Source organism: Desmodus rotundus, chromosome 1 (assembly GCF_022682495.2).
Source record: "Desmodus rotundus isolate HL8 chromosome 1, HLdesRot8A.1, whole genome shotgun sequence".
NCBI lineage: Eukaryota > Metazoa > Chordata > Mammalia > Chiroptera > Phyllostomidae > Desmodus > Desmodus rotundus.
This window is the reverse complement of record NC_071387.1, coordinates 7,797,515-7,819,999: the sequence shown is the minus strand read 5'-3', so window position 1 is coordinate 7,819,999 and position 22,485 is coordinate 7,797,515. Positions and strand designations below refer to the sequence as shown.

At 51.6% G+C, this 22,485-nt stretch overlaps 1 protein-coding gene and 1 non-coding gene across 12 annotated transcripts in view; both read left to right on the top strand.

Annotated features, from left to right (window-relative positions):
* Positions 1–14,504, top strand: part of MAPKAP1 (MAPK associated protein 1) — a 212,321-nt gene extending 197,817 nt beyond the window's left edge. For all 11 annotated transcript variants that reach the window (XM_024562109.4, XM_024562110.4, XM_024562112.4 and 8 more), the window contains 2 exons: positions 10,032–10,129; positions 14,066–14,504. In XM_024562109.4, the coding sequence (XP_024417877.1) occupies positions 10,032–10,129; positions 14,066–14,191 (224 nt within the window). In that variant the 3' untranslated portion in view covers positions 14,192–14,504. The remainder of the gene's footprint in view (positions 1–10,031; positions 10,130–14,065) is intronic.
* On the top strand, positions 2,763–2,893 carry LOC112306636 (small nucleolar RNA SNORA38). The gene has a single exon (XR_002974965.1). It is a non-coding gene; the product is annotated as a small nucleolar RNA SNORA38 (small nucleolar RNA).
* Positions 14,505–22,485: the final 7,981 nt, after the last annotated feature.

Sequence of the window (22,485 nt, the reverse complement as noted above, 5' to 3'; positions counted from 1 at the left end):
TTATAGTGAGAAGACAAACCAGCCTCTTATCCTTAACCTATTATTGCTATTTACCCTCTGCATATGATAGGCGGGACCAGTGTGTTTGTCTCTGTAGTTCCTGGAAAAGAGGTGTTTTGGTAGTGTGTGCAGTCTGTGGAAGGGTCCACCCTCTGAATTTAGGAGGCAGGAGATTCTTCTCTGAGCCCCATCCAGAGGATGAGAACATCTCACCCCTTGTATTCATTATCTGGTTCTGCAGCTGCTCCGAGGGGCTGCTGGGGGCATGTTTGTTAAACTATGAAACATGGAAGAAGGTGTTTGTGATCAAAATTGGCTAGTGGGTTTTCTTACATTTCCTGTAGACTTCCTTCATTTTTCCATAGGACTTATTAATAAACAAGAAAGAATTTACTTGCTTTGAACAGAATATTGATATGTGTTAGAGCAGAAAACATTTTGAGGGTACCAACTCTTTTTTTTTTTCCCCTAAGAGAAGCGTTATTTTCGCTATTAAGTTGTCCCTTCACTGTTGACCTGGACCTATGGACCCATAATAACAAAACAGTTATCTAGGGATAAGGGAAAATGTGATGCATTTGCATTTTCCTAGATTTGCATTACCATTTCCTCAAATTCTTCCTCTTGATTTTAACATCAGAAGAGATCCTAATTGAGAAGAGGGTAAGGGTAGGGACTGTTTTCTACTGAAAAACTCTGTGTGAAAGATTTCTCAGCTGGATAAATGATGGGAAAAAGCTGTTTCCCTCGCCTCCTGCCAAGCTCCAAATTGTGTTTTCATAATAAATAAATGGGGTGCTTAGATTTTAAGTTATTCTTATAGACATGGAAAAAGTAAGCCATTCTTTCATTAAAATCAAAATGTGTTTCGCTTACAAGACTCCCATAGGCTACTTCCAGGACAGGGTAACTGCTAACAGATTAGCCCTTCTATCATAAATGACTGGAAAACTGCACAAAATAAAAGAAACTGTTTTCAAACCCTGGAAAACAGGCAGTACAAGACTATGAGCCCTGAGAGAAAGGAAACAAATGAGGTGAGACCTACTATCACTTCAGCTTTCTTCCAGGGTTTCCCAGGGAGAGTGCAGCAGTTTCATTGAGCTGGGAGGCAGAGATCAGAGCTGGAGGATGCTGAAGCTACTGAAATTTGCACAATAAAGTTTGTGGAGGAGGGGGCTGCACTGAGAAGGAGCCCCAGAAAGAGGCCCCTGAATCTCTTGCTGTATACTAAACTACGCATGCCTAGAGTGGCACCTCACAAGGCCGGTCAGAAAACAGCTACTGGGGCACGCTAAAAGTGAGTTCTGGCCAACCAGAGGGGCGCATGCAGAGCGTGTAGTAGTGACCCCAGAAAGGCCACATCTTAGGAACATGGCTAAATTAGCGCTGTATTAAAGACTGCTCTAATCTTTGCCTAATAAAGCTTTAGAAAGAGCAAACTGATCCAGAAGTAAATTAATTGCCTGACAGAACAAAGCTCGGTATTCTTTAAAGGAAGACAGCAAAATACAGACACTCCACAATGTAATGTTTATATTGTCCAGCATCCAATCAAAAATTACTACACATGCAAAGAAGCAGGAAAATGTATCCTATAACCAGGAAAACAAAAAAAATCAATAGAAACAGAGCCAGAAATGGCACAGATGATAGAATTAGCAAATAAGTACACTAAGTCTTCAATGAATGTTGTCAGTAGGTTCTTGGAAACTTCAACTTTAAGCAAAATGATGCATAATGAAACCAATTTTTCCATGGGCTAGTTGATACAAACAAGCATTAAGTTACTACAGCATATTTCTGGTCACAGAAATATCGGCAAACTTCTAAATAAAGACCCAAAACACTTCTCATATTAAACATTGAGGTAAATGTGAACTATACATACATTTAAGAAAGATTAATAAAAACAGGTAAGATAATTATTTTCCAGTGCATTTATTCCAGTCCAGTCTCAAAGGTGGCCAGAACCTGTCCTGGCAACTCAGGGCTCAAGGCAGAAACCAGCCGTGGACAGGACGCCCTTCTGTTGCAGGGCTCACTTACATGCCCATACTCAGTATAGTTTAGACACCCAGTAAACCTATGTGCGCACCTTTCAGATATGGGAGGAAAGCAGAGTACCTGGAAAAAACAGGGCAAGCATAGGGAGAGCATGCACTCCACAGACAGTGGCCTCAGCCGGGAATCAACTTTTTTTTCTCATTAGCATTAATGAAAGAGTGTTGAGCAAAATGACATTATTCAATGACTTGATGTACTTTAAAATAGCTATTATAAATATGTTCAAAGATTTAAAGGAAAACAACTCAAAAGGAAAAATGGAAACTATTAAAAAAGAATCAAATGAAAATTCGAGAGCAGAGAAATATAATACCTGAATCAAAAAATTCAGTGTTGGGAACAGATTAGGAGTATTAGTTAAAAAGATCTGAGTGTTTTCTCTTGTTGCATAATAAATTGTCCCAAAACTTGGTGCCTTAAAACAACAACAACATTTATTATCTCACGGTTTTGTGGCTAGGAATCCAGCTCAGCTGATCTGCTTCCAAGCTCACGGAGTGGCTTCTGGCAGAGTTTATTTCCTTGTGGACCGTTCTGTAGGGAAGCTCATAAGGTGGCAAACAGCTGGCTTCATCAAAGTGACCAAGAGCAAGAGAGTACTAGCAAGGAAGAAGTCACAGTCATTTGTAACCTAGTCTTAGAAGTAACATCCCAATAATTTTGCTGTATTTTATTCATCAGAAGTAAGTCTCTAACCCTTCTACAAAGGCATGTCTGTGGTTCCCTGTCTTTGGGCATGTAAGAATCGGAGGCAAAGAAATGTGGGCTTGGAGAAGTCTGGGGCCAGCTTGTTCCCTGCAGGCTCAAGATCAACCATCCTACCTAGGAAAAAAAGAAAAGACTCTAGGTCTAGCCCGCAAGAAGATTGTTCAAGGGTGTGAAGAGCAGGAGGTGAGATCATTGGGAATCATTTCAGAATCTGCCTACACAATCAGTGAACCTAGAAGACAGGACGATGGAAACTGTTCAAACTGACGCACACAGAGAAAAAGTGGATGAAAAGAACAGAGACTGGAATAATATCAACTGTTCTAGCATATGTTATTGGATTCTCGGGGTTGGAGGAGAAAACTTCCAAATTTGATTAAAAATATCAATTCACTAATCTTGGAAGCCCAGTGAAGGCTAAACAGGATAAATATGGAGAAAAACACATCAAGGCACATTGTAATCAACTTGCTGAAAACCAAGGATAAAGAGAGAAATCTTGAAAGTGGCAGGAGGAACCAAGGTAAGAATGATTGCTGACTTCTCATCAAAAATGATGCAACCCAGACGACGATGGAGTGACACCTCTAATGCGCTAAAAGAAAACCCGTCAACCTAGAATTCTATTCTCAGTGAAGACATCCTTCAAAAATGAAGACAAAATAAAGACATTGTCAGACATTCAAAAATGAAAGAACTTGTTCCATTTAAACCTTCACTGCAAGAAATGTGAAAGGCTGCAGGGGAAAAAGTGTCAGATAGAAATGTGGATCTACAGAAGGAAATGAAGAGCACTCAGAATGCCATCAGCAACTGTGTGGAATGAACCAAGAAAAGGGAAATAAGCAAGAGAGACCTCCTACCAGGGACTGGCAGACTGCGGCCCACAGGTTCAGTCCAGCCTGCCACCTGCTTGTGTGCAGCCTGCGAGCTCAGAATGGTTTTTACAAGTGAATACTTGCCATTGACTTGGTGATAGAGAACACCGATTTTGAATTTCACTTAAGTGAAATATTATCTCCCCCCACCAAAAAAAATCTCATTAGTAGACCTGTATTTCTCCCCCAAAAATGCATTTGACTGTTACATTTTTAATTTTGTCAGTTAAAAATGTGGAAAAATTTTCCCCTAGCTACATAGGTATCTGTAAAATATTTTTAATTTTGCCTCTTGGCTTACAAAGCCTGAAATATTCCTATCTGGTCCCTTACACAGGAAAAGTGTGCTTGTCTTAGAGAATGGGGGGGGAAAGGTAAAGGGACGCCACCACGGGCCAGGCAGTGCCCCAGGTGCACTGCTTAGCTCTTGCAGCACCTCCATGAGGTTATGTGCGTGAGTCATAGAATTGTAGGGTAGTTGATTTTATCCTAGCACCGACTCCATGAGGCTGATACTATTCCCATTTTATAAAGGAGAAGTTGGGGCTCAAAGCAATTAGGTAACTTATCCAAAGTTACACATAAATGATGGCAGAGCTTTACGTTCTTCCCTCTGCCACTAACATGAAGCCAAGGCACTTAAACTGGTTTTTTTTGATGGAAGAGTATCCCTGTCCCTGACTCAGAGTCTGTAAAGGCTTTTAACAAATTTTCAGCCATGCTTGGCTATCTGGTTTCTCTTCCTAAAGGATATTAAATGCAGAAAATTGGAAGAGAGGTGGAAGAATGGTAGAACTTAATAAATACATTGGGAAGTGAAAACTGACAAAAGTTGACCAAAAATGAAAGAAAACAAAGCAAAAACTATTAAAAAGCGGTCCAAGAACTCAGTAAGCGCAGTAATGTGGCAGCATGCAACTTATTCTGTGGCAACAACAGGAAACCACGACACACTTGCGCTGCGTATGAGAGGGGAAGCCTCGTCCCTGGAAGGCACTCGTGTGAGTGCCGGAGTTGCCAGCTGGAGTTGCCAGCTGGACTAGCCGTTTACTTCGTGGGCCACCGTTCCCACTCGAGAGAACGGCTGACAAGCTGCGGTGGTTCAGACGGGAGTATTTAACAGCCATTTTCTGGAAAACGAAGGAAGCGAGCCTGTCACTTCAAGAAAAACAAGTGATCGCATTTGATCCCAGTGATGAAATTCAAGCTTTTGGGTGACAATTAGAATTTTGGGAAACTTGTATCCAGCACTATGAGATTGGCTTCTCCTTGCTTACTCTTCTGATGAGATCAGTAGTGATATTAATGAATGTGATTTTTTTTCATATCATATCATGAAATGTGCCAACGTTTGGAAGCCCTGCATAACTCAGTGAACCAGTATTTTCCAGACTACTGCGTGATTTTTGTAAGTGCGTGATGTTACAAAATCATGTGAGCAAAAAGATGCATTTCAAGTACAAGACGGATGGATTTTTCTGTAACAATTCAGTAAGTTTATTAATGTGGTTTTATATTCCACATTACAAGTAATCTTTAGGAAGCTACCATTTATCAAGTTCAGTATGGTATCAAAGAGGGATATTTGCAAAGAAGAAGTTAAAAGTGTGCCTCCCTTTTCCAAACTTGTCTCTGAGGCTGGCACTTCTTCGTACGCTTCAGCCAAAACAATATATCACAACAGGTCAAATGCAGAAGCAGATAGGATAATGCAGCTGTTTTCTGTCAAGCCAAATATTAAAGAAATTTCAAACATAGAAAATAATGCCACCCTTCTCATTAAACTTTGGGGAGATACAAGGTTTTTCCATTAAAAAATATTTTTCATGTTAACTTAGAATGGGTTTATTGGCTTTAATGAATTAATAAATATTTTTAAAACTTCTCAGTGTTAAACCAAGAGGGCTCTAGACAAAGGTGGGCTGTAGGCTCTAAGGGCAGCCCTGCCCAGTTGGTGCCAGCCATCCGGTGCTGGCAAGTCAGGTTCGACGGGAGCCTCCTTCCAAACAGTCATCTGTCCCATTTGCAGTGCAAACCCCAGAGCGCCTCTTCTAGCAGGAGGGTGTCAGCTGCTGTCCATCTTTGCTTAAGCTGTCCCATCTTGTGACAGCAGCTTCAGAATGGCCACTCCGCTGAGTTGACCAGGGGAGCCTGTTTTTTCAGTGCAGCCTCGTGTTTAAGAGGGTAAATTATAGTACAAAGGCTCAAAGGTCTCCACTCCTGACATTTGTGCTACTAATTAGTTTCTTCTGAGTTACATTCCATCTTCTGCATTTCACTTGGGGGGAAAGACGTCAGTGTGAATACATTGTTACACACCCAGACTCCTGTGTCAGCATTCCGAGGCAGGCACATAGTGTCGGTGTCTGCCCTGAGCGGGAGGCCGGGCGCCGGCGCCACATTTGAGACCCTGTTGTGTCGCGTTGGCTCTGACAGCACTGTAAAACAGCTCTGCTCAAAGGAGGCCCAGTTACAAACAAAATCTTCAAAACAGTGATTTTGTCTTCAAATATCAGCTCCCTTCCACCCACTGAGCCCCCGCTCTGTCCCAGCGTGGTGTAAGACCCCCGAGAGGTGCTGCTGCCTCCGTTTCCCTGCCTGACTGCGGGGCTCCTGCTTCTGCCTCAGGCACCCCAGGCTCTTCTCGTGCCTTAATTTCCCAACAAATTTAGCGTCCAAGCAAAATACCTGGAACCAATTGGAATAACAGACTTAGCACTTTCTCTTAAATCATGCTGATGTTTAGTGTTTTTTCTTGGATGACATATTTACAAAGACAGTTTACCCCGTGGCTCACCCCTCCCTGTGAAAACTGCTGATGATCTTTGAATTTTCAAGGGTAACCTGCCCACCTCTGATTCCCTCTGACCCCCAGGGCCGACGCCCTGTGGGCTGCAGCTGAGGGGGTTGTTTGAGCCTTGCTCCCCTACCTGAGGCGAGCTGTGAGGTGCCTGAGGCTAATGCGGGGTTTGATAACAGACTTTTCTTCTTCTGTGTTCTTACCCTGTTCAGCAGGCGTGGAGGTGCCCGTGACTCCTTCCTGGACACCCGCAGTGCACCACGTAGCATAAGCTACTCATGTTTATTGATTGATTTGTGTCCAGCAAGAGGCCAATTAACTTGTTACACTTGAATGTGTAGGTTTCTTCGGGTAGAATGACGCAAGTATGAATTCTGCTTATGAGTGGATATTCTATTATGAAAGAGTCCCCAGGTCCTGCCAGGGTTCCCTTCTTCATTGTTCTCAGTCCCTTTCTCAGCATCCTTTCTGCTCCTGTTCAGTTCAAAACCGAATACACGCCTACCTGGGTGACCGTGGCACCGGGGTCCCTGCCTCCATGCCCTGGGGAGCCAGGGGGAACACCCAAAAGCACAGTATGACCATTTACTTCACTGCCTAGCTTACAACCTACCCACCAGTGGCTTCCTCAGCTGGTGAATCTGGCATTCCCAGCCCTTTGTACCTGCCCGGTGTCACCTGGCTACCCATTGTACTGGACCCTGTCTGCTGCATTTGTCCCCACACCATCCTGACCCTGTTGCATCCTCCTCCACCCCTGCGGTACCCCAGCTGACTGCCCTGCCGTCCACCAAGCAACACAGGGGTCCCTGGAGTGCACGGGCCCGTGTGTGGTGAAACGTGGCTGCTGATGCACCAGATGCAGGGGCATCGACCCGCAGGCCGCACGCGGCCCAGGACGGCCTGGAATGCTGCCCGACACAAAATCATAAATGTACTTAAAACCTTCCCCCCCATTAGTTTTTGTTAGTGTTTGTATATTTAATGTGTGGTCCACAACTCTTCTTCCAGTGTGGCCCAGAGACGCCAAGGGCTAGACAGCCCTGCAAGTAGGGCTTTCCCTCAAAATGCCCCCACAGAGCAAGGAGGGGCTGGCTGTCCCCCCACACCGAAACCCAGTTATTGACGTCTGTGGCTCCTCAGCAGTCACAAAAAGGCTGCTTCCTTGAAATTCAAATACAGGTACTCTGGCTGACGTTCTCTGTGTCCCCTCGGTGATGTGACTGCTTTCCCTGGGAAGGGCAAATAAGCCAGAGGCTGTGGAGAGTTGGTGGGGGCTGGGACTCTCTGTCATTCCCGTCCACTTCACTTCTCCTAGGGTCTCTGGAATGAGCCCTAGGGACAGGCAAGGGACACACACAGCCCCCTAGCACAGCAGAACACAGAAGGTGGAATGTTTGTGGCCACCCAGCCTACATATGCAGCCTTTCGGGAGACTTGACTCAAGGTGATTCCTTTTCGGTTTTTCTCGTGACTGTCGTGCAGACCGAGGGCCTCCCCTCTGTGAGCCTGCAGTTGGCCCACTCTGCGGAGACGTGTCAGGCTCCTTCCAAGGCTCCCAGGCCCATTCGAGCTACACGTCACACACCCTGCGTATGGACTGAGCTCTGACCGAAGAGCCCAGGAAAGGTTTTTAATGGAGTCTCAATTGCTCAGGCGAAACAAGCTCGAGCACCTTGAGGTTCTGTTTTGTCAGTGACGAGTGGGAGCAGGTGGTATAGACAATTTACAAGATCACTTATCAGACTGGTCAGTGAACCCCGAAGCTCCGGTCCACAGGCCTCCCTGAGACCTTCTGGTTCTTTTTAGCCCCAGGCCCTGGAGTCTGTGCCTGTCACGGCCAGGTGTCAGCAGGAAGGCCTCCTAGAGGGGGCATCTGTTTGTCCTTCACAGCCCTGCGACCTTCATGGATGGTTCTGCCTCGCAGTGGGGCCACCAGGGCCCCTGTTCCAAGAGGTTCCCTGCGAAGGGAAAGGGCCGCACACGCGTGCAGATGCGTCTGTATGTGGGAGGCCCACTGTCCTGTCAGAAACGAGAAGTTTATGTGTTAACACAGTGACTTGCTTCCGGCTAAGAATTGTGACAATTTAGTGCCACAATTTAGAATCTGGCTAGATTTGTCAAGTGACTGAAAGTGAGGTTTTTCAGAAATTATTAGCTAATTTTTTCAATATGGAATTTATAGTTACAATTAGCATATCATAATGATGTTTCTAGGATAAAATCCCAGCAGCTCAACTTTTCTGGCCACAGATGTACAACATATATCAGTTTATTTTTGGAGATCTGAAGAATTACCTACTGTAAATAAAGTCCCCGAGAAGATTTCTCCGGGAAAGAGGTGAACTTACAGTAATGTGGGTGATATATTATTAGTTAATAACTATGACCAGCCGCAGCTTCAGATGAAAGGACAGGGATGAGAAGGCCTAACAGAGAGGGCGTGCTGAATGGTAACCTTACAGGCACTGGGGGCTGGTCGGTGCTGAGGTCCCTGCGTTGGAGGTGTTTTGAAATGGTCTTAGGGGAAAAAGGATTCTCTCCTGAAGAACGAGGGGCCACAGGGGTCCCCCAGAGCCTAAGGACAGCACGTGCTCACCGGGTAGGGGCAGCTCACACGGGACGGAGCAGGCCAGCATCTCTGCCTCGGTTTAGAACAGGGATCTGATTGACGTGTGTGGCCCCACGGACAGGTGCTGCTCTGTGTGGGAGGTGGCATGGAGTGTAGCTGTGAAGACTCTCTCAAGGAGGGGTCGGTTGAGCCAAGTCTGCTGGAATCAGCAGGGTTTTTCCCCACAGGTTGGTGAGAGAGGAGGCCCACCGCCTGGCAGGGGGGCGGGTGGTGTGTGCAGTGCCAAGGGCTAGCTGCGGCCTGTGAGGGCAGAGGGGTGAGAGGAGGCTAGAAGCAGTTGCAAAAACGACATGGTTACTACAAGGGTGATAGGAAGGGGGTGTGAGGATTTGGATCTTCGAGAGTTCAGAGGTTCTGACCCGCTGAGGTCGGTCTGCTTTGTGAAGCACCAGCTTTCCATGGCAGTCTTCAAAGCAGCCCTCCCCCCTGCTACCCCTCCCCAGTCTTTCCAACCTTCCCTGGTAGAAAGGACCAGAGCCTGGGGAGCAGCATCCTCCCTGGTCACAAGCCCAAGGCTCCCCCTCCCAGCAGGCGCCAGGGCCAGGGAGGAGGCTCATAGCATTACTATCGGCCTTTCTCCCTGTTGCTCATTTATTCGACCTTAAGCAGAGTTATTTTTGGAGTAATAATTTAGAGTTAATTCACCTTCTCCCTCAAAAGAGCCACCTTTTCCACGTAATTGCTGTGTGCAAGAGGCTCCTCACAGCCTTCCTAACACGGCGGCGCCCCGAACACACTCCAGAGTGAAATGGGACCTCACCAGCCTTTTGACCCGATCGGTTTTTAACTGCCCGTGTTCTCCCTGGCCTGTGACGAGAAAAACGAACTCCTGTGCAGAAGAGTGGCCATACAGCCTCCCCTTGCTCATGCTCGAATCGGAACGCTGGGAGAATCAGCGGGGCCTTCCCCGCAGGCACCCTCAACCCTGCCTTTCCTCTCTCTCCAGGTCACGCCATATTTAAACTCACATATCTAAGCAATCACGACTATAAACACCTCTACTTTGAATCTGACGCTGCGACCGTCAATGAAATCATGCTCAAGGTGAGTATGTTTCTCGGCCCAGCGCTGGGTGAGCAGGGCTGGCGCCTGCTGGCCTGGGTCTCCCTGCACATAGTGGGGAGGTGCTCTGCCGGCTTTGCAGAGGAGGAACCCAGCCAGGAGGTGAGTACTGCGCTGAGGGCTGTACCACAGGTCAGCTGTCCTGTACCCCCTTCGGCTTCCTCCCAGCCCCCCAGTAATGCTGAGGCTTTGTGTATTTACTGCCCTTTTAGGCACCGTTTTCTTTCCTTCCATCCATTGTCAGGAGCCCCTTGAGGCTCCTGGAACAGACTCTGAGGAAGTTATTGTTGTTTGAAGGCACCTTAGTGTACCCAGGATAATTTGAGCAGCCTGTTCTGAACGCACTCACCTTGATGCTAGAGCTGTACGTTACCATATCTCAGCAGTGCTCACGGAGCACCTTCGTGAGCCAGGCCAGCACTTGAGATACTGTGGTGACAGACCCAGTCCCTGCCCCCAGAGCTTTCCCTCTGTCAGAGGACACAGGCATTAAACATTAAAACCATAAACAGCCTGTGAAGGGGCAGAGAGGCAGGGCCCAGCGCAGTGCAGCGGGCAGGGCAGGGCAGGGCGGGGAGTGGGGGTAAACGCAGCAGGCCCATGTGGCTGGAGAAGAGCAAGGCTGGAGGGGCCAGGCCACTCGGAGCCCTGCCAAGCAGGGTTGGACTGGGAGGAGCACCACGGGGTCTTGCTGGTTTGGGAGGGCCGGGGTAGGGCCCGAGATACGCACCTCTGAGATGTGCCCAGGCCAGGGTCTGCACACCATACTCTGAATGGCCCAGGAATAGTGGTTTCAAACTTCCAAACCGAGAATCCTTTCTTTAAACTGGTTCCTATGTCGATGATCAGATAGAAGAAAACAGCTGCTTTGGCAGAGCAGGTCCTGGAGCCAGAGGGGCTCTGTGTTGCGGGGTACTGGCTGGGCACAGCACCTCTCAGGGCCTCAGTTTCTCGGCCTGTGAAATGGGGGCCATGGCAGCCCACTGCCCCCCACCACCACAGGCCTATAAGAACATGAATGAAGTGAGGCATGAAAACCCCAGTTAGGTGATTATTCTGGATTATTCCGTCTCTCCTTAAGCATGGAAGTCATCAAGTAATAGGAACGGACAGGAGCAAAGCCGCGCAGGGGGCTGCACGGTGCAGGGCGTGGGCTGAGTGGGTCCTTCACACACCCTGTGTCATGGAATCTTCCCAACTCTGAGGTGCAGGGACCTAAAGTTGTTCCTGTTTTCTGTGAAAACGGGGGCTCAGGAAAAAAGAAGTCAGCCAGGACCGTGACCGGCAGAAGCAGAACTTGAGCCCAGGTTCAGCCGGTTCCCGCACTTGTGGTCCTAGCTGCTAGAGGAGTGTGGACTTCAGGAGTTGAATGGGGGATTTCAACAAAATGGAATTGTTTTACAGAAATGTTTTACAGTCAAGTCCTTATGGCTGCAAAGTACTTTGCAAGTAGCAGATGAGAATTAAAAACAGCGCGCTGGGAGGGCGGTCTGGAGCCGAGACACGGGCGTGGGAGTGGGTGGCGGCGCGGGTTCACAGACCGCCGGAGTGCTTCAAACCAGCGAGCTAAGAGTTACGTGCGGGCCGTCACCAGGCAGCTCAGGGGCCTGTGCGGAGTATTCGGGGAGTAGGTAAAGAAATACTCCATCACCCCGTCAGGGGCTGGGCTCTTTTTTATAGCCAGCATTAAAATATTCAAGACTTGAGAAGGATTCTAGTAAAATTATAATCCTGTGTTTGACATCAGAATAATTTTCACAACAGCAGATTGATGGCAGACACGCAGGTTTATGGCTGTAGTACGAGGCTGTGGACGAGCAAGTGCAGAGAAATCATTTTACAGGACCAAATGCTCCCCCGAAGCAGATGCTTCCCTGCGAAGTCCCCGAGGCCCATCGCCGCCCCTAAAATGTCTGTTCTCATATCAAAATGTTTGTAGAAATACTGCATCGTGCACGAGACTCCAGGAGTCACAGCGTGCCCAGGCCTGATTTAGTTGGAGCTAATGACCATGATCCTGATGGAAGATTAAATTCCACTTCTCCCATCTCTTGAGTTTTATAGCAATTTAAATACTTAGCGTTACCTGCCATTCCCACGGTGTCTTTGTGAGCTTCACACTAATACCGAGTGACTGAGGCCCCTGCCCCTGTGTCCAGTAATTTGGCAGAAATGTTTCCATCAGAGGCCCGTCAGGGGTCAGTCTTAGACTCAAGTAACACAGGTGGCGGGTCTAGTATCCAGGCGTTTTCCACACGGTGAGGGTTTTGTACTGAAGCTAGAGGAGGAAGTAAGGTCCAGAGGCTGAGGTCAAAGAAAACGATGGTGAGATGGTGAACAGGCAACCCCGGCAAGTTGTTTGATCTCGTCGCACTTTTCTCTGCGTAGAAGCATGAACGTCTCCTATTTATGGGGCGCTGCCTGCATGTGGGACATTTCAGACATGTCATTCAGCCCTCTCTGCTGTCCCGCGGTCCGTTTCACAGATGAGGAGACAGAGGCCCGGGGCCCGGCGTGCGTGAGGGAGGGGTGTGGGCTGGAAGCTGCCCCGAGGAGTTCCAGAGCCACCCTTCCTGTCCCGCAGTGTGACTGTGCCCAGCTCTGGGTGGCCCCTGAGTCTGCAAGCTGGGAGAGGAATCTCAGAGCAATCATTGGTCCTTCAAATAGGGTTCTTCTCGTGATAGAGTGATGGAAACTGGGGCTTTATTGGCCATGAAAGCTCCCTATATTTTTATGCCTTGAGCTGTAAAATGCATTGGAAGTGAAACACTCTATAGTGCATAAAATTGTGCAAGTTTTAAGCCACAGCATATTAACCAGCTAATGGCAGACCAAAGGGCGTTTTTATCTTTTGATTATTACATTAATCTTCCATTAAAATTATCTATGTGATTATCACAAAGCACTGAAGATAATAAATTTAGCAAAGAGTTGGCTTGTTAAGGATCGTTTTTAAATGCTTTTGTCAAGTTATATGGTGCCAAAAATAAACTGAAAACACTAGGTTGGCTGAATGTGCAAACAATATAATCCAAAGATTGCTCTCATTAAGAATGATAAAACCCTTATTTCCTTACACTGTCTGCAGTGTCCCGAGTAGTCAGCCCGGCCCTGCGGCCCTTATGATTTATTGCTCTCAGCTGGTAACATGGCGAGGCAGTGGGCCAAGCGTGTCCGGCCTTCTGTGCTCACACGCCAGCCTTTCGTGCCTGCTGGCAACTGCCAGAGCAGAAAGTTTGTAGGGGACACAGCGTCGGAGCCTCGGCTGCCCGTCAGGTGTGCCATCCGCCCTGCCTCCCCCGTGCACCAGCGGGTTCTTTCTCAGAATCAGCAGGGGACTCCCCCATTCTGGGGCAGGACATGTGGCCCGAAGAGGGGAGTCAGCAGAGAGTGGCTGGTTTCTCTAGCCAAAAGTATTCAAGTTTCTAGTCATAACTTTACATATTTGAGAGTGAAGAGAAATGGTGTTTGCTCACCAAAAAACCCCCTCCAGCCAGAGAAGCTGGGGGCAGCAGGAGGCGTGCTGTGTGGGGAGGTGAGGGCTGGGTGCCTCTGGGAAGGCAGGGCCTGGAGAAGTGGGAGGTCAGTCGATCAAGGGCCTGACCCCCAGTCCAGATCCTGGCCTAGGCACTGGCTTTGGGAGCTTGAGTAAGTGGCGTTGCCGTTCTGCGGTTTTCATTCCTACAATGTTCTCGTCTTTCTGACGAGGAAAGTGGGACTCGGGGGGCAGCACGTATGAGCAGGAGCGCAACTCTGCGCTCCGAAAAGCCACCCCGCTGGCCCACAGGCCCGGCCCAGCACCTGCGCTCTCCCAGCCTTCGCGTTCTGTCCCAGAGCAGCCTAGGTTCCCTTTTGTCGACCTGGCGAGCAGAGAGTGGCTGCTGGCAAGTGACCTGGCTGTGTCCACTTGCTTTCCAGGTCAACTATATCCTGGAATCACGAGCAAGCACTGCCCGGGCTGACTATTTTGCTCAAAAACAAAGAAAACTGAACAGACGTACGAGCTTCAGCTTCCAGAAGGAGAAGAGATCAGGGCAGCAGTGACGCTGGCTGCCGGCCTCACTCCACCGCCACCGCTGCCCGAAGCCTGCCTGCCAGGGCCAGGGCGCCTACGGTCCCCACCCCCAGGCCATGGGCCCTAGGGGGAGGGCCAGCACGGCTTTCTTGAGCAGTGCCCAGGGCCAGGCGACCCCGGAGGAGCCACGCGCTGCCCAGCCCGTCTCGGCCGGTCAGCCCGCCCGAGGGTGTACATAGCACGCCCAGACATTTCCTTGCGACTTGATCAAATTTCTTAAAACGAACGAAGAACAAAAATGTACATTTCTTTTTTCCTTTTAATAAACAGGTGTACTCTTTATCATGGTGGGTGTGACGGACCATTCTTTGGGGCAGAGGATTGATTATGTTATTCTCTTTAAAATCTGTTCCCATATTGAACAGGCAGATTAGAAAAGCTTTGGCTCGATTTCTCAGAAGAAATGTTTAGGGCTTAGTCAATAGTTTTAACTATGCCATTTGTTTAAGTGAGCACAGCGCTTTGAGGGCGGCATCTCACAAGTTAGGCTGCGCCGCTTCCCCTGCAGCGGCCTCCACCAGCCCGTCCCAGCACCTCTCATTTCGTAGCCACCAACTGCACGGAGAGCAGGGGTGCCAGGAGGAGGGGGGCGGCGGCTGGGCTTCGGGTCCTGCTCAGCCCCCAGCTGGAAATGGTCTCTTCCGTTCGTTAGTAGCAAGTGTCCATTTCAACTAGCGGTTAGCCCTGCATGTGGATTTTTCTGGACGCTTCTCCACTCTGCCGACTTGGAAGGGCCTATGTTCCCTTTCTTCGCCGCACAGAGCCAGCCTCACTGTCAGGGCCGCTGGAAGCTGCTGCTTTCCACCGAGTCAGGGAGAATGGCGAGCAGACACCCTGGGGCACAGGGAGACCTGCGTCCCCGGTAGGAAGGCGAGGGCGGGCGTCCTCCGACACCACACCTCTGGCCACACCAGTTGCCTCTGCGGTCCTCACCAGCCTCCAGGGTCCCTCCCAGGGTGACGTCCTTTCACACTGTCCCCGGCCAGGGTCAAGGACCAGACGTATCACTGAGGACCTGCATTTCCAACAGTTTTTTTAACAGTTGCAGAGGAGGAGATGCCATGGAGACAGTATCTCAAAGGCAGGCACATTTCTTTGCACAAGGGGTCCTTTGAGCCGGTTCCTTTTTCGTTCCGGTCTCTGTTCGGTCAACAGAAGCACCCTTTCCTAGTGTCTTCCCTCCCTACCCCCCCAGGAACAACAAAAGGAATATTATTTGTAGCTCACTATCTGTATTTGAATTTTTAGCAATTTTATACTTAGATACCTTTGAAAAATGTAAATGACTACTTTGGTCATTGAGCCTGTGACATATTCAATATTAAAATAAAAGTATATAAATACCGTCTTTTGCGTAGTGCTTTGAATCCTTGAAGTCCTGAGTACACTACCCTGAAGATGGCCGCTCTGTGGTAAACCTCTGTGGGTGGCCGTGGGTGTGGTGCCAGATGTCTGTGAGATGCCCCGGGGCCTCCTTAAGGCTGAGCAAGCCAGGACGACCCTCTTCACCGCAGGTGGCATCGAAATCACCGCCCCGCCAGGGATGGAGTCCACACACCCTCCTCGTGGGGTGTCCCAGTGTCCACTGAAGGAACGTGCGGGGAACCCCGTAGCCGCCACCCAGGTCCACCAAAAGTCAGGACTGGCTGGACTCCCTCCCCTCGGCCCTCTCTCACACCCCACACCTGGACTTTAAGACAAGACCGTGAGTTCCTTGAGGACAGGCTTTTCACAGTAGCAGGAGGTCAGTACCCCGAGTTACCCTGAAGTGAGTCGACAGGCCCCACTTCCCCTTTCAGCAGCTTCTCCCGACCTGGCTCCGGTATGACCCCCCGCCCCGAGGTGATGACAACTCGCCACCAGGACTTCGCCAAGTGTGGGTAGCCTGGCAGGCCTGGGCAGGGGTCCCCGGAGCCCTGGCCTCAGCCGGTCACTGACACCACCCCCATGGCTGTGTGCTGGCCCTTTATAAAGAGGCCTGAGCCCCTGTGACCTCTGACAGGGCCTGTCGTCACCTCCGCGGCAGAGGCGAGGACTCAGGGCCTGGCAGGGCCTCACCTTTGGTCCAGGGCACACCGTGGCTCCGACCCCACGGCCATGCCCTCAGCCACCGGCGCTGCCCTCCACAGCTAGAGTCTCTGTGACCCTGAGCCTGGCACTGCCGCTTCGGGGCCTCCGCGTCCTCAACTGTAAACAAAGGTGCTGGTGGCCTCTGCAGGCCTTTCCACAGAATGTCTGAAATCTCTCGGAGCCACTGTGAGCCCACCTTCCTTCCCCGGGTTTCAGTTTGCCAAACTGTGGGAGCTTCTCTGCTTCTGAATGAGAATTCTCAGAGCTGAGAACTCCAGAGTGGGGCAAAAGCAGGTTTAGAGTTGTTTGTATGGCCAATAATACAGTAATAAATCACAATACAGGAATAAACCCACTCTGACCGGTGTGGATCAGTGGGCTGGGCGCCGTCCTGCAAAGCTAAAGGTCTCCAGTTCAATTCCCCACCAGGACACATGCCTGGGTTGTGGGTTCAGTCCCAATCCAAGCACGCGTGAGTGGCAACCATTTATGTTTCTCTCTCATATCAGTGTTTCTCTCCCTCTTTTTCTCATTCTCCCCACCCCCCAAAATTAAATTAATTAAGAGAAAAAGAATAAACTCTGTTCCGGCCCTCACAACTATAAACACTCCTGCCCCACCCTGGACTGGGGTATCATTTAGTCCAGCCTCCTCTGCTTGCGAAGTAGCTGGTGTTCTCTGCCAGAGTCTTTGCGTCTCTGCTTGCACACCTCCAGCGACAGGGCGCTCAGCACCATTCAGATCATCGTTCTCCTTGCTGGCCCATGTGGCCCCCCTGGCTGACCACTGATGGCCCGCCAGGATCCACTCAGCACCGCGCTGCCGGCCTCTGCAGGTCAGATTCCTCTTCCACGGTGAGAGGCGCCTCCTAACGGCGCTCCTGCCTGAGTCCCCAGGGGTCACAGGTGTCCCCACCGCCCCAGACAGCCCATCAGCTATTTGAAGACCCCCTTGACATCCCTCTGAGTCTTCTCTTCATGTGTTAGAAAGCTGGAAGATGGTCCCCGCCCCTGTTGTTTCCCTGAAGACCTGCCAGCAGTTTAGAGTTCCTTGTTCCCCCCGACTGCAAGCATCAGGGCCTGAGAGGGGCGCAGAACCCCGACTCAGCTGGCAAGACACAAAGTGGTGAGGCCAGGAGGTGGGCAGGTGGCCAGTAGGACGCTTGGCAGAGATGGCCAGGCAAGCCCTGCGGAGACCAGCCTTGGCCTGGAAGGTGCCCGGCAGAGCGGGTGTGTGAGAGGACAGAGCAGCAGGGCCAAGGCCTGGAGGCCTGAACCCTGTGCTGAGCAGCCAGCACCAGGCCAGGGCCGTCACGTCACAGCTTCTCGTTGTTCCCCTGCACCAGAGTGTCCTTCCCCTTGTGGAGCTCCAGGACACCTGTGGCAAGGTAAGGGGTTGAGCCAAGGCTGGGAGGTTGGGGCAGTGAGGCTACAGCCTTGGTGTGGGGGCAGAATAAGGGCCCACCCATCCCACACCCTGACTCGGGCGCAGCATCAACAGCGTTTGTTTCCCAGCCCTACGAGGATGGCGGCTTCCGTTTGGGCAGGAGAGGCGGCCCTGAGATGGGGGAGGGGAGGCAGGAGTGAGGGGAAGGGGTTTGTGCTTCTATCCGAGCCAGCCCCACCCAGCTGCCCTCTCCCCTCGCCCAGTGCCCACATCCGTGTGTGGCACAGGCTCCTGCCCCTGACTTGCCAGGGCTGCCACGGGCTCCCTCCTTGCAGGAGGGAGGGAGGGCCTGGGAAAATGCGGAAAGAGCAGGGGCTTCCCCAACTCAAGCTCAGAGGCCCAGGGTACAGCCCCGAGGTCAAACCCCGGCACCCAGAGCCCTGGCCTGTGAGCTCAAGCACATCACATGATGTTCCTGCCTCTGAGTTGGGGATAAGCATGGGATCCATCCCACCGCTCCCCGTGGGCATCGGTGGTCCAAGGATCAGGGGAGCCTCAGGTGAGGTTTCACGACTGCATCCACTCCCAACACTCTGCTTGCCAGCCTCACACCCTCCAGGTAAGGGGTTGCCTTCTCTGTGCCTCAGTGTCCGTGTCTATAAAACGGGACAAAATGCCCAGTTCTCATGGCCAGGATCAGACTGAATGAGACAGCATGTGGTACCTGAGTGCTTGATAAACGGCAGCATGACATTGACCTCTCCCCTCAGTTCCGTTGCCTGGATGCCATGTGCTTCCCAGCAGTGCCCTCTGTATAGGGGCCCAGCTGTCCCCTCCTTGAGTTTCAGAGCCCAAGGAAGCTGCCCATGGCAGCTGCCAAGACCAGCTTCCTCAGTGCCAGGAAAGAGGGCACACGGGAGCCAGGCCTCGGCCCTCTGCCTTAGGGACAAGGAGTTTGGCTGGGGCCATGGACCATGGGCCCACACCCAGTCCAAGTCCTGGAGCCGCCCTCTTGAAAAGCAGAGCCTGGAGTCGGGCAGATGGCCTCAAAGTCCAGCTTTGCCTCCTGGTTGGTGTGTCCTTGAGTGAGCTACTTTACTTCTTTGAGCCTCAGTTTCCTCTTCTGTAAAATGGGAACAACAATACCCACTTCTAAGGGGCATTGTGAGAATTAGATGCCTTGGCTAGTCAGGATGGGCTGAGTTCTGCTGCAGCAACGAACAGCCCCAAGGCCTCACTGACTTAACATTTCTCTTCACACGCAGTCAGCCGTGGGTCCAGCCATCCTCAGGCTTCTACAAAGGCTGGGGCAGGGACAGAGGGCTAGGGAATGACAGCAAAAATGAGATAACTGTGGTTCAAAAGTGACACATCACTTCCCACTTTCACTCATGTTTCAGTGGCCAGAATTGGTCCCATGGCGATGCCTACTTCAGGGGGACTGAAGGTTGGAACTTTCCAGTCCCGAATCAGCACCTGCCCCCACCTCTTTTTAAGCCCTTGAGTAGGGCTAATTACTATTTTATTAACCATTTTCTCAGTCCACCTAACTCTCATTTTATAGATGAGAAACTGAGGCAAAGAGCAGCAAAGCCCCTCACTGGAGGCCATGCAGTTGGGAAGTGGCGGAGTTAGCTCTCCCACCTCACACCTGTCTCCACAGGCTGTCCCCGGTCTTGCACGGCCCCCGTTTCAGCCGATGTGGCCGAAGGCCTGGCTGAGGCTCCGCTGGGAGGTCCCTGCTATTTGGGAAGCAGCCAAGGAGCAGAAAGGGTTAAGCCTGTCTTGTCGCCTTCCCACCAAACACCTCTGCTTAGATGCCAAGTCCCAGCAGGGTGGTGTTCGCTGCAAACCCCGGAGAGTGAGCTGTGAAGCCCCGTAATCTCGTCAGCGTAATGGGATTATATTTCAAATCACTGCGGCCTGTTCATTACCCATTTAAACTCCTCTGACAGAGGAAAACTTCCATAAAACGCACTCTGCAGCCCTCGCCCGACTTCCCTACTCTCCTCCCTGATTAGACAAACAGATGCTGAGGTCTGGAATGAAAAAATAATGTGCCCATTCATTCATTTTTCTGACAAGTCACAGTAGATTTTTAACTGCCAATGAGTGACCTCCCGGAGGTGCCCACCAGGCAGCGGGCGGCTGTTTCCACCAGCACGGGCCACCCCCCACCCCCCTGCTGCGGCCGGGCCTTCTCCTGGGACCAGAGCTGGCTGCAGTCTGAGCTGCCCTCCTCACTCTGGCCCAGCCCAAGGGATGTGTGCTGCCGGGGCTCTCAGCTGTCAACGTGCAGAGGGGCTGGGGCCTCCTCCGGCAGCCAGGACGCAGGCGTGGCCTGGAGTCACATAGGCCTGGGTGAGAATCACAGCCCCACCCTCATCTAGCCTCGTGGCGAGGGCATCTTGAATCTCTTGGAGCCTCAGCTTTCCCATCTGTAAAATGGAGATAGAAAGAGAGCTTGCTTCTGTGGTGAGGGCTCAGGGGTGTGGCTGGGGCTCCCACTTCAGGTTCTCTGGGATGGCTGTGACAGGGAGGGGACAGGAACATCAAGTGCCAGGCCCTCTCTCCACCCTGACCTCTGGTGCCCTTGGGCTTTGCAGATGGGCTGGTCTCTGGCTTGAGTCACAGGGTCACAGAGCTGGCAGGCAGAGGAGCCCCTCTGGCTCCCCCCACACATGCCCACCTCCCCACCCTCCACCCCTCCTGGAGCCAGATCCTCTGACCCTGGAGACAGGCAGGGAAGGCGTCATTGTAAGGGTCAGTGATTCCCCAGTGACCCCTCACCTCCGCCAGGGTCAGCACACACCTCGCTGGGGACAGCACAGCCAGTACCGGCTCCGAGCACCCTCTTCATGCGCCTTCTGTGGCCCATCCTAGAAAGGGCTCAGCCACAGACTTCCAAAAGGCAAACCCACTCCTGGGAGCCGGGGTCTGAGTCATAGTTGGGTGCCCCAGCCCCAGCCCCAGCCTGGCATGGGGGTGGTGGCAGAGAGCGTTTGCTATGCATACACTCACCCCTTCACCCCCAGATGTCTGAGCACATCCTCTAGGCAGGGGCTGTTCTAGGCCCTCAGGCTGCCCTGAGTAGGAACCCAGAAAACAGCGTCCTCTGGGCCCCTCACCTGGCTGGGAAGGCCGGCTTTGACTGAGGGCCCCGAGGAGCTCCAGAGTGGGTTGGGGAGGCCGGGCCAGGGCTGGGACCCAAAGGAGCCCTGCGCCAGCCCCAGGGAACCGGTGACAAAGGGCGGCCAGGTGGGTGAGTGCTCAAAGAATCTCAAGGCTGAGCTGAGGACCTGCAGAAGGAAGGAAAACCTGCCTCCCTGCTGCGTGACGTTGGACCTGTGACTCAACCTCCCTGAGCCATTTTCTCTGCTCAGCGGGTAAAATCCCACCTTCAGGGAATCCTCACTTCAGGTGGAGTAAATAAGATGATGTCATAGGCCCACGCACAGCAGGGGATCGGGAGACGAAGGTGCCCTGTCACACACGCACTGGGCACACAGGCTAGGCCCTCTCCTGGCGGGGGCTCAGGGGGCAGCCCTGAACCCCCAGGGAAGCCCCAGGGCCCAGCTGGGGGCCTGCGCCCTCCCTCCGGGGCCCCCTCGGTCACTTCTCTCTGGGGCACCTGCCTGCCTCAGCCCAGTCGCCCCAGGCAGAGTTCACATCTTTATGCGTTAACTCTACGAATACATAAGAAATACTGTGAAGCTAATTCTTTTTAAAATGATAAAATTTGTCTATATTATAGCACTCCAGCCCCCAGCTTCCTGAAAGCTAAAAATATTTTAATGTCATATTTCCATGTAAATTTTACTTTAGAATTTAATACCCTTTTAACATACATTAAATTTTTAGCATTCTTCAAGCCCTCGACTCTTTTAAGGGCCCAGCTGATGTGCGTTGGCGGAAAGGGCTGGGGGAGGCCGCAAATTAGCAGAGAGTTCAGAAGCCAGGTTACCCCCAAACCTCCATGCCCCCCTCATCTTGGGAGTTGCTCCTTGGGCTGCAGAGTGTCCAAGCCAAACCCTGGGACCCTGGGGAGGTGTCTGTAGTCTGGGCTCCCTTACAGGAGGGAGTGGCTGCGGCTGGTGGCTGTACTGGGGCACTGGGAGGGTCCGCCACAGCAGTGGCCCAGGTCGGGGGAGTCAGATGGCTGGCGGTCCAGAGCCTGGGCCCTGCGGCCGGGCAGCCGGTTCAAGTTCTCATTCTGCCACTTGCCGACAAGGGACCTCAGCATGCTTTCTGTGTTTCTTCATCCAAAACTGAGGCTGAGGTCAAAGGTCATGAGCAGGTTATCAGCTCCACAGAGGAGGGGACCTCCCGGGTGACTTGGCTGGCCTTGTTAGGGGTCCAGAGTGACGACATGCACGAGCCAGACCATCTCTCCGTGACGGATCTGTACCCCACTCCAGTTCCCAGAGCGAGACTTCAGTCACCCAGCAACGCAGGGGCACTCAGCCCACCAGCCTCACACTCTGGATTCAGGGGCTGAGCTGACCTGGGCCCACACCCCCTGCGTGAGTCCCCATGCACGGTCCTTGGGTGAAACCTCGGTCTCTCTGAGGGCCCAGAAACGGGCAGAACTAACCAAGGCTTCCTCGTGGGGCTGCTGGGAGGGAGGGGCCAGCACGAGAGGGGTTGCTGTGAACACGTGGCGGTAGCAAAGTGCTCGCTCGGCCGTCTGTCCAAGCAGTCGCTAACCAGTGTCAGAAATTTACAAGGTGGAGACATGAAATTCAGTGAGATGGACAGCTCTGCTTTCTAATCATTTTCAGGGGATGATATAATGCATCGATCGACG